Below are 18,934 nucleotides of genomic sequence, written 5' to 3'. Positions count from 1 at the left end.
AAGTATTGCTCTCCCCTCTGGGCTGGTGCTCCTGCCTCCCACCTTTCTCGGCTTCACGCTGTAGAAACCAAGGCATTTCGGATCATCGGCATCTCCTGCAATGAGGCTGAGTCTTTGGTCCTCTCACTCTCTCACCACAGGCTGGTCGGTGGTCTCTCTGTCTTCTACCATCTCCTCTCCAGCCTTGCCCCCCCCTGCTCTCTTTGCGATTTGACCCCACCACATTTCCGCAGGGCGCTGAAGGTCCGCCAACAACCGCCTTCTGGTAAAACTACCAAAATCACGAATCGCTGCTCAACTTGACTTTTTCATTCCTCTTTTTCCCCACCTTTGGAATAAACTCCCTCACTCTATTGAATCCCATTCTTTCCTCCAGGCCTTCAAAGCAGCTGTTCACCACCACCTCTTATTATCCCCCATCCAAATCCTCGATCTTTTCTACCCCCGATAATCCACCCAAACCCACCTCCTTCAGATTTCCTGATTTCCTTCCTGAAAGTCCCTGTAATGTCCATCTTGTATTCCCCATGTTCCCCACCCCATCCCTCTCCCTTCCACAGATCTCCTAATGTCTCTGTTCCCCACTGTTTTGTCCTTCCCCTCCCGCCCCTCTTGTCTCATGCCCCCTTGCTGTGCGTTGTGTGTTTGCTCTCACACGAGCCTCGACAAGGTATACAAAACGAAAAAAAACAAAAAAAAATAAAGGCAAGCATTAATTATTCCCTTGGTGGAGATACGATTAGTGGAGAAAAAAATTGGGGTCCAATACACCAGTTTGATTGATGGAGTGTTGCATACAAATTAAGGTCTCATGTGCCACAGCAAACATATTTTGGCTTAAATAGGCCTGTTAAAATTGTGTTTGTCAAATGAAAACATGGTGATACAAATCTTCGGTTGGGGGTGACTTGATCTTGCTATTCGAGGATGTAAACCTCTCAAAAATATGACCTTACCACTTCTACTGTTATACCATGGAGATTAGGGACAGAACAACTCATGTATCATCAACTCATGTCATTCCTCATCCTCCTGATCTGTGATCTCTTCTACCTCCATTAACCCTACTGAACCAAACTCTTTTACTTGCAGGTGACTGGGAATTTTTTCTCTCTCTCTCTCTCTCTCTCTCTCTCTCTCTCTCTCTCTCTCTCTCTCTCTCTCTCTGTCTCTGTCTCTGTCTCTGTCTCTGTCTCTGTCTCTGTCTCTGTCTCTGTCTCTGTCTCTGTCTCTGTCTCTGTCTCTGTCTCTCTCTCTCTCTCTCTCTCTCTCTCTCTCTCTCTCTCTCTCTCTCTCTCTCTCTCTCTCTCTCTCTCTCTCTCTCTCTCTCTCTCTCTCTATCTATCTATCTATCTATCTCTCTACTCTTTCACTGTTAGAGAGGGGAGGGAGAGAGAGAGAGGGGGGGGCGAGAGAGAGAGATAGAGATAGAGATAGAGATATATATTGGGTTTACCTGTCTGAAGATCTGCTTTCATAAAGTGTCCATTTTGAGCACATAACAGTCTTTGTGAATTGAGATAAAGAGAAATCTTGACATCTCATCACCAAATCTGCACAACATGGTTTTGAAGGTATCGGTTGGGAGAAGTAGAGTCAAAGTGACCAAGCTTGAGAGCTTCCAACGCACGATGTTTATTCTCCCGTATCCTCCTTTTTCTGTCCCAACTATTCGAGATTTGAGAATTTATTAATCCTTTGCTTATATCTCAACGCTTTCTACTGTTTGCGGCTTTTTGCTGTCTGAGGGGAAACAAGTTTCAGGTTGTGCAAGATTAATTATTCCCACGGTGGAGATATGTGAGGACATTTACAGCCGCATAATAAGGATTCGTACCAAACTCTGCAAGGAGTGTTGATGTGACTGCAGATGAGTCAGTGTGTTGCGGCGCATTAAGACGAAGTGGTGAGGATGACGACTCCCGGGTGATGTCAGTAGGGTTCTCCGTGACTGCCACTCACAACTCCAAGGGCGTTTGCATTGCTCATGCCGTGGATAGAGCTGCTGCGCTTGGCTTGGAGGATTGACCTGCTGAACTCTGGGTGTGTATTCGGTTTGTATTTTTGTTTACAGGTGTAGTGTTTTGATTATTTTTTTTTATAAATTATTATTCGTATGCAGCCTGGAGCTGCTGGTTGCATCGTTGCTGGCAGCGCAGCTGTGCCCCGTTTCCAGTAAGCTGGTACTCATTTATGCCTGGTGTTGGCTTAATGGTTAGGGTGGTAGCTTGGGATCCTGAGTTCAGATCCTGCTCGGCTGTTGAATTAATGCCAGGTGGGGTTGACTTTGCCTGTCATCTTTCCGAGGTCGGCAATATGAGTACCAGCTTGCTGGGGTCCTGTGTCGGAGTGGCGACCCGTCCAGGATTGTGCCCAATAGCCAAGGAGACTGCTTAAGCAGCACCAACGCTCTGTACAGAGTATGGTACTGATGGATGGATGGATGGATGGTACTCATTTTGTCAACCTCGGAAGGATGACAGATTGAATCAACCCACCAGGTATGATTTGACTGCACGACAGGAGCTCGAACTCGAGATCCTAAGATCTTAAGCCAGTCACCTTGACCGTGAAGCCAACACCAGGCTTCGTGTTTTGATAAAGGTATGTTTGACGAACATTCAAATTTAATTCCAGAAAATTTAACATTCTCGTTTTCCAAAGTAAAATATATTCAAATTTTTTTCAATTATCATAATAATAATAATAATAATAATTAATATTATTACTGTATTATTGTATTATTGTATACTGTACTATATTATTGTTATTTCCGTTTAAGTATTTAAAAGAGGGCACTCAACCTTTTCATGAAGGATTATCCTGTGTGCCGTGCAACCACTCTCAGCACTAACCACACTGGTGAAATGGAGATATCTCTCCATAAATTACCAAAGACAACAACTCTTAAGATGAAGTGTGTGAGCCAGCATTCCAGGCAAGACAATCAGATTGATGGTGGTCGTATGGCAGCTTAGCTGCCGGGCTAGCTATCATTTCTTGAAGCATGACTGTGTCGCTGATGCAGTGCCCCTCTACCAGTACACACACTGGAACTGGTGCTCATTTTGCCGACCTCGAAAGGATGACAAGCTGAGCCAACCCCCTAGTGTATTAATTCAGCGGCCGATGGGGCTTGAGCTCAGGACCCTAGGATCCTAAGTCGCCACCCTAACCACTGAGCCAACTCCAGGCTACAATCAAATTAAAAGGCAAGTTTTCCTAAGAAACTTTATGCTGTGTGAGACCGCATAACAATGAAAGTAATCAAAGTGAAAGAATATGCCTCGTTTTCGTTACCGATCGTACAACTGTGTAATTGGGAGTTACATGAATATTAATTAATTAATGCATGACGAACCAGAACTGATGAGTCGGACCCGAGAGTGACGTCAGAGAGCTGTAGAGTAAGAGCAGCAGCAGACGCCATTAACAGTTGAGCTGAAGAACCTACGCGTGGGCTAACTTTGCTATACAACAACAACCTGTGACCTAATGGGTCACATCAAATTAGATTGACCAGTCACTAGAAAGATGATGTCTCTGAGACAACCTGGACACAGGAATTTGACCTTTTCCCAAGGTGTTGGCCTCCTTTGGCCTACTATTTGTGAAGGATAGTGTGGGATGTTTTTTTCCCCCCTTTGTGTGCAACTAAACAGGAAAGTTGGCTTTGAGTTCCCTTGGAAGTATGATTTATCAAGCAGCAGCCAAACTAAAGGCAAGCAAGCAACCACCGAGGTGTCCTGCCAGTTTCATGCAATCTACTGTCATATGGTAATACCTACATCATTACAATTCTCCATTGCCACATTATTCACCAAATTTTGCAGCAATTATGAGAATCAGTACATATAAGCGGTGATTGCAGTTCCATGTAGTTCTTGAGGACATGTCTCTTGACTGCATCACCGATTGGGAAGCAGTCTATCGGACTAGCAACGGTGAATGGTGTTCGTGATTATATTTGGAATTATCTTGACTATCCAGATATGTGAGTGAGTAAGGGGAAAGGATATTGTAATATAAACCACCTCTCTCTTCCACCTTTTGTTCAAGTCATAACTCTATGACTGCACCGGGGTCTGCTTGCCCGTATGGTTGTACCGTCGGAGACTCCTATCGAGTGATTTTGAACACTTGTCGTCACTTACCGACAGAGTCGCTAGTGCTGCGAAGTCACCCCACAGTTCAATAACCCATCTGCAGGCAATCTCATTTAACTTGACTCAACTCCATTGCCCATGTGCTTTCATTATAATCTTTGAAATATGACATAAAATGCTTCAGGGCTCTTGTGTCCACTTACTAATTGCTCAGCTTGTGTATGTGGTTTGCCTCCTTTCAATTGTTCTGGGAGGGTGCAAGTGAGAAAAGAGTGGTGAAGCTGAGATTAAACCTGACAAATTATTTCTGCAAATGAGCAAAAGGTTCAGGTTTATTGTGATGCTGTAGGCTTATGGTTGGTATTCAATTTAAGTATGACTTCCAGGTGCCGATCAATAAATCCGTGGACTTGCATAGAAGTAGGAAAATGTAATGGTGGGAGGAGAGGGAGAGAGATCTGGGGGTGTATTCCTCAAAGGTTTAAAATGCAAAACTGAAGATTTACTCAATTCTAATCCAACTTGGTGGCATAACGGTGAGTGTCGGGTCTGAGTCTTGGAGGTCGGTGGTTCTAACCTTGGCCGAATCGTACCAAAGACTAAAAATGGTGCGTGCTGCTTCCTTTATTGAAGCTCAGCATTTGAAAAGGACAAAGCATGGACAAACCACTATAAGTTGGCAACCATTGTGAAGGCTTTGATGGGCCTTATGGCATCCTTCTGCATTGCAGTTCCTTGTAAGGGAACTCATATTATTATAAATTGTTCGATAGATAAAAATGCAGAAAGTCATTCAAATCACGTGTTGAGTTCTCTGACAGGCCATAGGCTAACGGTTTAGTCTTCTTCACGGTGACATCACAATGGCATCTTCAACTAGAGAGTTCATGGAACAGGAGGGCCTTGCCGTTTGCGGGGTTACGTTCTTGAAAATCCCCGTGAACCACAGATCCGCAAACATAGGGGGCAATGGGGAACATATGGTTCAGGACTTCGACTTTAAAATTTGTCCAAACTGTACCCTTAATTAACATGTTTGTGCATTGTTTTTGTACTATTTATTTTCATGAATAAAAGGGTTATTAAGAACGTAAAATAGAGTTTATTTTGATTGAGTTAAGTTCATGAAATTTAATTTTAATGACATTGATGATAAACTTGATCCAATAATGCGATGACGATGATGGTGACGATAAAGACGAGTTGATGGAGAGGATGGTGATGATGATGTTGGAGAGTTTGAGGGGGTTGTTGTGTTGATGGCCCATTTTAATTAGGTGAATAAATGTCGACGATAGTTCACCAACTTGTGATTATTCGAGCGCATTTACCGCAATCCACAAACATACATTGCCTCAATAAATTAATCTCGATGGAGTGAATTGACGAAGGGGAAACCCACAAACGGCAAGGCCCGTACATAAATTCTTAATAAAATAATAATTTTAAAGATTGTTTGAAACATCTGCAAGTTTAGCACCACTGAAGCAGTCTTATAACACCAACCACCCTTATTTAATCTATAAAAGTAGCTCAGTTTTAGCGTGCATCCATCCGTCAATGTGGGTGCTTCTAGCATCCTGTAATAAGACGACGTTGTCGTGATTTATTAGATGGAGGCTTCATTGATTGGTACATAGCCATATTGGCAGCCTTTTCTTCACCCCGATACATATGCCACACTTTCTCATGATATATATATATATATATATATATATATATATATATATATATATATATATATATATATATATATATATATATATATATATATATATATATATCGATATATAGCACGGTTCTTATAAGTATGAGGGTGATTTGTGTTCTGCAGTCTTTTAAGTACATAATTCAATTTAAATAAGGATTTAAAGAAGTTTAAAGGTGTATAAATTAATTAATTCATTACCGCCATTTTACCCAGTGTATATTACATCACCTTATCTTGCATGCAACATTAGTTATTTTTGCCTGTTCTTTGTGTCATTTATAACGTCCTTAAAAACAGAAAGTTTGCTGTTTGGAATTATTTTCAATTTTATTTTATTTCCAAGTAGGTAGACATAATAAAAATACTATCCCACTCCATGCGCACGTGTGGTCAGGACAATTTCTGAGCCAAGGTACGTTAAACGACACACTTGTCTTATTCATGCTCTGATTTATGTTCAAAATATAACATTCAATTTAAATTATTGTTCCTCGATCATACACTGCCGATCATAACCCGATAAGACAGATGGACGGACGGACATGAACCAATTGCTTGACCACACTTTTCACTTTGTGTGCACGTGGTAATCAATCGGGTGCTCGTCACTTAAACGCATGATGTTTCGGCAAACACACAAACTTTCTTGTCATAGCAACATGATAACTATCAATGAGATTGGATGTTCTTAATGCTGACAAGTTTCTTCGTCAGCTTTGAAAGGTGTTTTTTCAACACGGTGTACAAATCCCATTTGTATACCATGAACTTATCTCAAGAGGAGGTTCAGGATGCAGTTAACATCTTGAATATGGAGTTGATGAGCACCCTTTTTTGCATTTCCTGGATATGTGTTGAGGAAATGCTTAAAACAAACTATGAAAATGTTATTTTGGCATTAAAATTAGGAATTGCTAAAGATGCTTCACCTTGCAGTTAATACCTTCTCGGGTCAGTTATGAGGTTTATAATATGTGCCTTCAACATCTATACCTGTCTGATGTGACACATGTGCCTTTTTGTGACTTGGCCTCACTTTGCGCTGCCCACAAACAGGAGGTGTTTATGCATATTTCGCATATCTGGGAGTATCGAAAGTATTCCCAAGCCTTCAAGTAGATGGTGCACCTCTATTCTCATGTCACCCCCCATCATGACACCCATGATCTTTTCTACCCCCATTAACCCTACCTTACCCAACCATCTCACTCAAAGATTTTTGTTTCCTCCCCTTCTCCTCATTCCCTTGCACCTTTTATCCCTACTGTCACCCTGCTACCCCCTTGTGAACTCATTGCCTGTTGTTTTTTTTTTTAACCTTTAGTCGCTCCACCCATCCAAGAGCCGACATCTTTCTTTTATAGAATGAAAAATATTTGATTTAAATATTCGTTGCCACTACTCATTCAAAGAATCTGCACTGCATCTCATTGTCCTTTTTAATGGAGCTGCTTTATGTCCTGACCCTTTGCTTCCAAGGTTCTGGAAATGGAATTAAAATGGTTCTGGCATCAAAACCTTGAAGTTTCCGAAAATTGTTCGGCTTGAATTCTCCCCACCTGCTGTGTTTAGGCAGTACCGGAGAGGGAAAGAAGATTGATTCTTATTCAACATCCATTCAATGTGTATGGAGCGGATATACAGTCTTTACAATTGGGAAAGCCATTTTATAACCAACGTTAGAAGTCTGAGTCGAACTTAGTTTGGTTGTTCGAAAATGTGGACGTTACGTTTCATGCAGGTTCAAGCAGAATCTGTGATAATTTAATACTATTCGGGGGTAATCGTTTGAGATATTATTGCTTCCTTTTCTGAAAGACATATGCAAAAATTCTGTGGGATGGGGTATGTGTTGGGTCGGGGGCAGGTGGGGAGCGAAGACAGCTCAGTAATAAAGTAGTGTACTCACTCTTCTGAGATATCATCTTCTCTGTGTTTCGGGCCGAACAAATAAAAACAACTGTCTGCGGTGCAAGTACCATCCATCGGGAGTGGGGATTAAACCGCATTTGCTTGTACTCACTTGTGAGCTTCTCAACATCTTTATGGTATTCTTGGCTGAGGGTATACCTTTTGTCCGACATCTTGCCAAATTTAAAATCATGCTCTGTATTGTTGGACCACAAAGGTTGAACACCTATCTCAATGGGGAATTTATTAGGATGTAAATGCCATTGTTGTGTTATGTAATGCGCTGCATAAATCTTTACAAAACAAAACAACAGATTAATATTGTTGTGTGTCATGTACTGGAGTTCAATATAATCTACCGTGATGTTTGAGATGTAATTTTGATTGATTTTATTGCTTTTTTTTTTTTACAGGCTGGGGGAAGGAAGGGTGGGAGAGACACTGGAATAGAAACCACGACCAATCATGGTATGCAAGTTTACAGATCGTGGTATTCACGACAAGAAGTACATGAGTAAATCAGATGTATGTAATCGTGCATTGCGAAGAATGAATATCTCAAAATCTGAAAAACTGAGTCGAATCTCAAACATTTATAGAATTCATAAACCTGTTAAGTTACACGAAACAAACTTGCACAGTTATGCTGTTGCATTTGTGAGATTGAAGAATGGAGTACAAGTTTTGAAAGACACGCGTAGGCCAGGATGATTTGGTATTTTTTGGCTAAAAGTACAAGTACAATCTCAAAAGTCCTTTGTACAGATTATATCTGAACCTTTGTCCCTTTTTTTGTTGAACCGCATCCATTCTCGCAGTTCTCTTGTTAATCTGAACGGCTGATATTTCGGCCAAAAAAAAAAAACCTGACCATTAAAAATAAAGATTTCGTGTCGTTGAAATAATTTCGTTATTTTGAAATAAAAACGAGAAAATATCATCTTTTTAATGGATTTGGAAAATGTTGCTTGTTCAGGACTTTATAAATGGGTTTGTCCACATGAATCGGTTCCAACCATTCTGTTTGCTTCGACGAGGGGGATTCTCCAAGGTCAGGGGGTCACCAAGATAAATATTTTTTTTACCTCCGCCACTGAAGGTGAAGGAGGTTATGTTTTCATCCCTCTCTGTCTGTCTGTCTGTTTGTTACTTGCAAAATCGAAGATTCTTTCAAGTACATTGGTCAGTCGATTTGGTTATTCTGTCTGTCTTTCTGTCGCCTACAGGTCACAATTTTAAACCGATCGTCACGAAACTTCACCACATGGTCGAGTTTGTCATAATGAAGAAGCCTATTGTTTTTGATATCAAAAGGTCAACATAGGCCAAAGGTCAACAACACTGGTGGTATTTTTAAAATCCTCAATTATCATCCGACTGACTTGAAATTTGAAGAGGATTTATATTTCAGGTGACTGAATTCAACCACTAATTATTTTTAAGCTCGATATCGACCAAAAGCTCAACATAGACCCAAGGTCAACAACTAAGGTGATGTTTCTAAAATCCTCAATTTTCTTCTGATTGACTTGAATTTGAAGAGGATTTATATTTCAGGTGACTGAATTCAACCAGCCAATTATTTTTGAGGTCAACATGGACCAAAAGGTCAACATAGACCCAAGGTCAACAACTAAGGTGGTATTTCTAAAATCCTCAATTTTATTCCAATTGACTTGAAATTTGAAGAGGATTTACATTTCAGATCACTGAATTCAACTGGCCAATTATTTTTCAGCTCAACATTGGCCAAAAGGTAAACTTCGGCCAATTTTCTAAAATTGTCAATTTTCATCCGATTCATTTGAAATTTCAAGAAGATTTGCTAATTTCGTCATTGAATTCAACCACCAATTATTTTTGAGGTCAAATTTGTTTTATAGATTTTGCAAGAATCGTGCTTTGCACGAAGTTTTCTTTGTGTTTGTTTGTTTGTCTGTGTGCAGGATATCTTAAAAAGTTGTGGACGGATTCAGATGAAATTTAGTGGGCAAGTTGGGTGTGTGACAAGGATGAAATGATTAGATTTTGATGGAGATCTTGATACGGATCCGACTACTCAATTTTTTTTAGGTGATTCTTCACCATTGAGAGATCAGGCCAAAAACGATATATCGCGCAATATCTCAAAAAGTTGTGGATGATTCGGATGAAACTTTTTGGACACGTTGAGGGTGTGACAAGGACGAAATGATTCAATTTCAGTGAAGATCCGAATCTGATAATTTTTTTATTCCCTGCCTTTCTGGCCGAAAGTTCTCTGTCGTATAAGGTCCTGAAAGTCCCTGTGCTGTCCATCTTGTATACTCCGTATTCTCCGCCCCATCCCTGTCTCTTCCACAGATCTCCTAATGTCTCTGTTCCACACTGGTTTGTCCTCCCCTCTCCCGCTCCTCTTGTTTCCTGTCCCCTTGGTGTGTGTTGTGTTTTAGCTCTCTTACAATAGTGTAGTAGATAGTAGAAAAATCGTGCAAATTATGATACAAGCATCAAATTTAGCATTTCTGTTCTGCAGGGCTTTCTGATCAAATCTGCCCGATTGGCCATTTGAAAATCCAAATTTTGAAAAATTTGAAAAAAAAAAAACTTCAAAAAAATTTGAAGTCACAGCTGGCTGAAATTCTTGAAGCGCAACTGAACATTCCAAACAGAGAACCAAGGGTAGATGCAGTCATCATTGATGGCTCAGCACTTATCAATGACGTACCTCCACACACTTCAAAGATATTTGATGACTATGCTAAAGAAGACATCATCCGTGTTGTTCTATGGTGCCAGGTACGAGAGGGTGGACGTAGTGTTTGATGTGTACAAGAAGTCAAGTCTAAAGTCCGAGGCAAGGTCGAAAAGGGGGCAAGGAATCAGAAGAAGAGTGACAGGAACCAGTAAGACCCCAAGTAACTGGAGAAGCTTTCTTCGAGATGACAGCAACAAGACTGAGCTGTTTCACTTCCTTGTGGAAAAGATGTGTGAAGCACAGACGACAAGCACAGTCATTGGCACAAAAGGAGAAGATGCCATTAGCAACACAAGGAAGTCACTGGATGCTGTGTCTCCATGTTGTCATGAAGAAGCTGACACTCGAATATTTGTACACACCAGGGATGCAACGACGGATGGTGGCAAGTCCATTATCATTAAGGCTAATGACACGGACGTACTAGTCATAGCAATATCTGTACTGCCATCCTTACAGGAACTAGGTCTTGAGAACATGTGGATTGCCTTTGGCCAAGGAGCCAAGGCATGATGGATTCCAGTCCATGAGGTAGTTTCTGCAATAGGGCCTGAGAAAGCTCGAGGGATCCCATACTTCCATGCATTCAATGGATGTGACGTCGTGTCTGCTTTCCGTGGTAAAGGGAAGAAAACTGCATGGCAGACTTGGATGCATGGCGTCTTTGATGATGTTTCTGAAACATTCACCAATCTCAGCCTGCATCCAACTCCATGATCTTGACTTTTTTGAAGTTTTTTTTTTTCAAATTTTTCAAAATTTGGATTTTCAAATGGCCAATCAGGCAGATTTGATTAGAATCCCCTGGAGAACAAATGTGCCAAATTTGATGCTTGTATCATCATTTGTAAGATTCCTCTCAAAAATTGCTGTTATCTGCTGCACTACAAGCCTCAACAATGTGTACAAAAAAAAGAAGTGATTCTCCACCATTGAGAGATAGAGCTAAACTAATATATATCATGATATTTCAAAAATGTATTGGGCCCGATATGTTCTCATGGATTAGGCATTGCGGGGTGGAGGTACGTGCTCTACCAAGTGCCCTTCTCGTTTTTAATGATCCTCACCTGTTTAATTGAAAGTTTTTATTTTATTTTAATAAGAGCTTCCTTTTGCTTTAGATTTTGAAATTAAGATAATCTATATAAATAATACGACGTTGTCTAACTGTCCCGTTTCCTATCTCCTCTCGTCTCACCACTTTGCATATCCTCATCAAACCTCATATGTATAATGAAAATTGTCTTCAATTCTGCTTAGGGAATCTAAATTTACTTAACTACTACTTTTATTTCGTTCAGTCCAGTCGGAAGTAGACTTTTGTTGCAAAGCATTCCCCATGTAGGACGACGTCATGGCATTCTGATGGATGATGCTTCAACCCCAACCATAAGGGGATTGTTGTTGTTCTATGGCTTTCGGTAATGGCAAATTCAATACTATGCCATGACTCATCTTTAACGGGTATATTCGCTAGTTGTGATTATTAAAACAACGCAGCAATTGTGAAATCTGTTTCCACAACTCTTTCGGATTCTTTTCTCTGTCGCAAGAATAAACTCAAAAGTATCAAGTCAAATGCGGAGCTTCAATGTAAATAATTTATATTTGAAGATGGAAAATTGAGCGCTTACACAACTGTATCGCATATAATATGTCCACAGTGATCTTTGTTGCCTTGATATTTGTCACAATGGTGAAGCTGACTTTGGTCAGTATGCTCAAAAAACACTTTTTGTTTTATATGTGAGCATCTGTCAGGAATATTTTATATGTGAGCATCTGTCAGGAATGTTTTATACGTGAGCATCTGTCAGGAATGTTTTATATGTGAGCATCTGTCAGGAATGTTTTATACGTGAGCATCTGTCAGGAATGTTTTATACGTGAGCATCTGTCAGGAATGTTTTATACGTGAGCATCTGTCAGGAATATTTTATACGTGAGCATCTGTCAGGAATGTTTTATATGTGAGCATCTGTCAGGAATATTTTATACGTGAGCATCTGTCAGGAATGTTTTGTACGTGAGCATATGTCAGGAATATTTTATACGTGAGCATCTGTCAGGAATATTTTATACGTGAGCATCTGTCAGGAATGTTTTATACGTGAGCATCTGTCAGGAATGTTTTATACGTGAGCATCTGTCAGGAATATTTTATACGTGAGCATCTGTCAGGAATGTTTTATACGTGAGCATCTGTCAGGAAAGTTTTATACGTGAGCATCTGTCAGGAATGTTTTATATGTGAGCATCTGTCAGGAATGTTTTATACGTGAGCATCTGTCAGGAATATTTTATATGTGAGCATCTGTCAGGAATATTTTATACGTGAGCATCTGTCAGGAATGTTTTATACGTGAGCCTCTGTCAGGAATGTTTTATACGTGAGCATCTGTCAGGAATATTTTATACGTGAGCATCTGTCAGGAATGTTTTATACGTGAGCATCTGTCAGGAATGTTTTATACGTGAGCATCTGTCAGGAATGTTTTATACGTGAGCATCTGTCAGGAATGTTTTATACGTGAGCATCTGTCAGGAATGTTTTATACGTGAGCATCTGTCAGGAATATTTTATACGTGAGCATCTGTCAGGAATATTTTATACGTGAGCATCTGTCAGGAATGTTTTATATGTGAGCATCTGTCAGGAATATTTTATATGTGAGCATCTGTCAGGAATATTTTATACGTGAGCATCTGTCAGGAATGTTTTATACGTGAGCATCTGTCAGGAATATTTTATACGTGAGCATCTGTCAGGAATGTTTTATACGTGAGCATCTGTCAGGAATGTTTTATACGTGAGCATCTGTCAGGAATGTTTTATACGTGAGCATCTGTCAGGAATGTTTTATACGTGAGCATCTGTCAGGAATGTTTTATACGTGAGCATCTGTCAGGAATGTTTTATACGTGAGCATCTGTCAGGAATGTTTTATACGTGAGCATCTGTCAGGAATGTTTTATACGTGAGCATCTGTCAGGAATGTTTTATACGTGAGCATCTGTCAGGAATGTTTTATACGTGAGCATCTGTCAGGAATATTTTATACGTGAGCATCTGTCAGGAATATTTTATACGTGAGCATCTGTCAGGAATGTTTTATACGTGAGCATCTGTCAGGAATATTTTATACGTGAGCATCTGTCAGGAATGTTTTATACGTGAGCATCTGTCAGGAATGTTTTATACGTGAGCATCTGTCAGGAATGTTTTATACGTGAGCATCTGTCAGGAATGTTTTATACGTGAGCATCTGTCAGGAATGTTTTATACGTGAGCATCTGTCAGGAATGTTTTATACGTGAGCATCTGTCAGGAATGTTTTATACGTGAGCATCTGTCAGGAATGTTTTATACGTGAGCATCTGTCAGGAATGTTTTATACGTGAGCATCTGTCAGGAATGTTTTATACGTGAGCATCTGTCAGGAATGTTTTATACGTGAGCATCTGTCAGGAATGTTTTATACGTGAGCATCTGTCAGGAATGTTTTATACGTGAGCATCTGTCAGGAATGTTTTATATGTGAGCATCTGTCAGGAATGTTTTATACGTGAGCATCTGTCAGGAATGTTTTATACGTGAGCATCTGTCAGGAATGTTTTATACGTGAGCATCTGTCAGGAATGTTTTATACGTGAGCATCTGTCAGGAATGTTACCACTATTTACCTTTCGTTTTGCATCGATCTGTACTGCTGGCTGATTGGTTGAGTGTTTAAAAATTCGTTTTTCTCCACTGACTCATGTGAGTTATATTCCCATTGTTGCCCAATCCGACCAACCCATACTTGGCAAGTGTGGCGAGTCAGCCAATCACCCCATAACATGCGGTGAGAGAGAGAGAGAGAGATCTTCGTCTCACAGCAGACTCAAATCGGCTGATTTCATGCATTGGTGTGATATAAACATTGCTGTTACAGCTGGAGTACCACTCAGAGTTGATCTTCACTTTGCATTAGGAAAGGTTGCTCAACCGTTAAGAAAGCATTGATTGCAAAAACGTCTCTGCACAAGTTTGAGTCTTTGCAGGGAGACGGGTGGGGGATGCTGTCTGTATGCCTTGCTTTTGAACAGCCAAATGAAGTTCGACTCAGACATCTTATGTTGGTGATAAAATGGCAATCAGGATTAATATGTCCGATAAGCAGTCTGCTTCAGCATGACAGTTGGGGTCCATCAGGGATGTGTGATATCACCCCAGCTTTTCAACTTGTTGCTTGAACTCGTGATACTGCATGCAATACGTGATATGATGCAGGGAGTTGACATCCAAGGAAGAGGTACATCAATCCTACGATTCGCAGATGGCATTGTCTTGCGAACAGAGACGGCAGAAGACCTGCAGGTCCTGGTAGATTGTCTTTCCACGCGCAATGGTGATCTGGGCATCTGTCAGGAATGTTTTATACAAAAATGTTTTATCACAAAAACAGAAACACCAAATCAAATTAACATCAATATAAATGGCATTGCTTTAAAACAAGCTCAGAATTTATTTTGTTTTGGGTGGGGGGGGGGGGTGGGCTGGATACCATATCACAGTATGAAACATGCACCGAAGACATCAACCACAGAATTTTGAAAGCACTGGGAGCATTTCAGCGAATATACACCAAAGTTGAACTGTATAGAGTCTTGGTTCTCAAAATCTTCATGTATGGGTCAGAAACTTGGACATTATTGCAAGAAGATGCACATCGACTCTGTTTATAAAATGGTATGCCTTAGAAAATAATGGGAGAAACTAGGCTGGACAAAATAAGGATTACTATGATCAGGGAAACTCTTGGAGTCGCTCTCTATCGAGTGCAGCCTGTGGCTGCTGGTTGCATCATTGGTTGGGACGCGGCTATGCCGTGATGCAGTGTCCCCCTTACCAGTACACTGGTACTCATTTTGCTGACCTCGGAAGGATGACAGGCCGAGTCAACCTCCTGGTGTATTTTAATTCAGCAGCCAACGGGGCTTGAACTCAGGACCCTAGGATCCCAAGCCACCACCCGAACCACTGCGCCAACACCAGGCTTCCTCTTGGAGTAAAACACACAATAACAGAGGAGAACACAAAGAAGGCTTCGATTTATTGGGCACATTTGAAGGATGCCTCAGAGCAGACTTCCAAAAATTCTCATAGAAGGAAGAGTTTATGGCAACAGAACAAGATTAAGGCCACTAAAAAGGTGGATGGACTGCATCAAGGCAGGTTTTCAGTGCCAGCCAAATAACGTCACTGGCGGAAGCACAGACATTGGCTCAAGATCGAAGTGTGCGATGATGGCTCATCGTTATGGAACAGATGGCAGGGCAGGGAGCAGCAGTCGCTGCACCTGCGTCAACGCCTTAATTAACTATAAGCAGTCATTGGCCACCTTCTTCATATTTCAGCCTTAAATTTCATAAATTGAATGGTTAAAAAGATGCTTGGAACGGCAAAACTTTAATACAGACATAAACAGAGACATTTTGAAGGACATCATGAAAAGTAAACCACAAAAGTTTTTCATTGTCCTCTCTTCAGGTGAAATTCTCACAAAGTGAGTGAGTAATGATGAAGAACAGTCTAATAGACGCCGATCAACAAAGTCAATTCTGATTACACGTTCTCCACTGATTTGTAATCATCTCCCAATGGTCCAGGTGAGAGGAGCCTGTTCAGTGTTCAGCTCTCCAATTGGAGGTTGCAGAGTCTGAGGTGGAGCCGCTAAGGCTGTTGGAGAATCATTTTCATAACCAGCCGTGATATAACATCCTTCTTAACTGCAGGAATCAGACATCGAGAGGTGAAAATCACTCTTGGACGAACAGCCAGATACGTGCTTGAGACGCATCTTTTGATTTGTTCCTCATATCTTTGCGACGTTTTCCCTTTCCAAGGAATCTTGATGTAGATCGGGCACTTTTCAGGACCCATCTTCCCTTCTTCTCTTGCAGTGAGGAATTTGTGCACAAACCTCCTGATGATATACTCAGGATATCCATTCTCACTGAGGATGCCGGAAATCTTGTCCATCTCTGTATGAAGCTTGGAATTGGAACATATCCTCTTAGCTCGACTCACTAATACATTGGTCAAACCAATCTTGTATCTTGTTGAGCTAAAAGAGTCCCATCGAGTATACCGGTTGGTGAAAGTGTTCTTTCTATAGATGGACGTCGTAAATGAAGATGCAGATCTCTCAACGAGGACGTCCAGAAAGGGTAAGCAACCAGAACATTGCAATTTTGTCGTGAACTTGAGGGCAGGATGAAGAGAATTCAATTCATTCAAAAAGCGGTCACAGACGTCACGAGATTCAAACAGGCAAAATTTGTCATCCACATATCTGTAGTCTAAGATGGGGGATTGAGATACCTGGAACTTGGTCAACTTCTGCAGTTCTTGATCTCGCCAACAAAGATGTTTACTCATGTTGGGTCCAAAGGAGAGCCCATGGTCACCCCATCAATTTGGATGAAAATAATGTTATTAAAGCTAAACTCGACATCTCTTGCAGCCATGTTCATGAATTCCACGAAGACAGATTCAGAAATGGGTGGATGCTCAAGTTCCATGTGATATAGCAAATGTGCGCATTTATTAATGGTCTCTGTCAAAGGGACATTTGTAAACAGGCTACCAATGTCCAAATAACACATTACATTCTCCAAACCAGAAGGACACATCTCCCTTATGGCATCAGCAAAACGTGAAAGAATCTTTGATCACGAACCTGGAGTTGCAGTAACTCTCCCAGTCATTTCGCCAGCTGATGCTGGGCAGAGCCGACCATGGACAGGATTGGTCTCAGTGGAACATTCTGCTTGTGAACCTTCGGTAGACCGTACATTCTCGGGCAAAGAGAGCCGACGGGCTTGATCCTCGTCTAACATTCCCTCGACAGTTCACCACGTTTGTGCAGTTGGAGCAACGTCTCACCAATTTCATTCTCCAAACGTGACGTACGGTCATGTGTATCCACGCTTCCCAGCTGTTGAAACTTGGACTGATATTGTAGAATAACCAACATTTTGTTCGCGTAGTCCACCTGGTTTAAAATAACCACACCAGAGCTTTTGTCAGGTTTATAGATGTGGATTTCAGGGTTTCTTCTTAAATTCTTCATGGCAGTTATGCATTCCCTTTGTAAATAGAAGTCAGAAAGGTCGTTTGGGGGTCCCACAGTAGGCATATGCTAAATCACAAAGTCTAGCCTTCATCGCCTGATCTGCTTCAATGGAAACTGCATAATGTTTACTCAACTTCTCATAAAGAAGCCCAAACTCTGCAAAAACTTCCTCTCTTTAAATGTTGTTGTTTGGAATGCTGAACCCAAAACAATGAGCGAGACCAAACCTCTCAGTGTCAGATACGGTAAAGTCCGACAAATTGAGAACATGCTTTGAAGAATCAGGAATGATAGAACCAAAACGTTTCACTATCAATTAAACTATCAATGTTTCGATCGTTTCTCTGTCTTACAGCCAATTCGACTCTGTCATCAATCTTTGCGATATATCGACACGGATGTACCATGTCAAAGAAGGACAAAAACTTCCGTGTAAGCCGCCACTCTGTTCGCAAAGCATGACATAGCCCTGAGGATCGACGACGTTGTGTTCTCCCAAGTTCATCCTGCAAAAAAAAATCATAAAATTAAAACTTGAGGAGTCGTTGTGAGTTTTTTTTAGTTGGTGGCACACTTACACTCAATATAGATAATCAATTTGATCTACCTGTGTGTGGATTGCTTCTGATTTTTGTGCCACGATTCAGTGCATGGTGACAACGGGTCCACAGAAGGTTCTTTAGAGGATGTGGATTTGTGTCTCCTAGGAGAACGCACCTGGAAAGGGTGGTAAGCAAGAAAGCAGTGCAATGATCAAGAGAAAGATTTTGGAATCAAAACCACCCAGGAAGGTGAGAGATGGCAAGCCTGGTGTGCTCTTTTCTGGCATTATACACAAAACCATGTCCCATGCTTCTTCATGTAAACTGCTCAATTTACTGCATTTCAATCAGAAGTTACTATCAGATGTTCTCAAGAGATGGAGCTGGAATTTTCAAACAAAGCAAATTGCTTCCATAAAATAGAACACCTTATCCCATTCAGTGTTGAGAAACAAGGACATGGGTAGGGTCTGCAAGTGGAAAATTTGATTGGGCGTGATGACGTAAAATGTTGTAATATTTTGTCCAAGTATTGCTAAATGGAAGGGTTTTGAAAGTGACAAAAAGACGATTTGTGTTCTAAACTCTACAAGTAATGTCGGATCCCGGTATTTGCGAGGGATACATTCCTGGGAAATGCAGCGAATTGCGAATCCTTGTGATTCATGAGGGAAAATGAAAAATCCTGTGAAATACCGCGAATACTCCCACGAATAACTATGAATACACCTACGAAAAACTGCGAATACTCCCACGAAAAACTGTGAATACGCCTGCGTTAAACGGCAAATATGCCCACGAAA

The 18,934-nt window shown here is 40.9% G+C and overlaps 1 protein-coding gene across 8 annotated transcripts in view; it reads left to right on the top strand.

Moving 5' to 3' along the window:
- Positions 1-18,934, top strand: part of LOC147017452 (DNA (cytosine-5)-methyltransferase 3A-like) — a 182,596-nt gene that overhangs the window by 32,039 nt on the left and 131,623 nt on the right. For 3 of the 8 annotated variants that reach the window (XM_085847122.1, XM_085847123.1, XM_085847129.1), the window contains 2 exons: positions 8,142-8,196; positions 18,297-18,380. In XM_085847122.1, the coding sequence (XP_085703248.1) occupies positions 8,194-8,196; positions 18,297-18,380 (87 nt within the window). In that variant the 5' untranslated portion in view covers positions 8,142-8,193. Of the gene's footprint in view, positions 1-1,870; positions 2,044-8,141; positions 8,197-18,296; positions 18,381-18,934 lie in introns of all 8 variants that reach the window. The other 5 variants (XM_085847125.1, XM_085847124.1, XM_085847126.1 and 2 more) reach the window with 3 other exon arrangements.

This window comes from Eptatretus burgeri, chromosome 11 (genome assembly GCF_056783735.1).
Source record: "Eptatretus burgeri isolate ZD-2024b chromosome 11, Ebu_testis_v1, whole genome shotgun sequence".
Lineage (NCBI taxonomy): Eukaryota > Metazoa > Chordata > Myxini > Myxiniformes > Myxinidae > Eptatretus > Eptatretus burgeri.
Note: the sequence above shows the minus strand (reverse complement) of the source record. Positions and strands in the feature narration are given on the sequence as shown.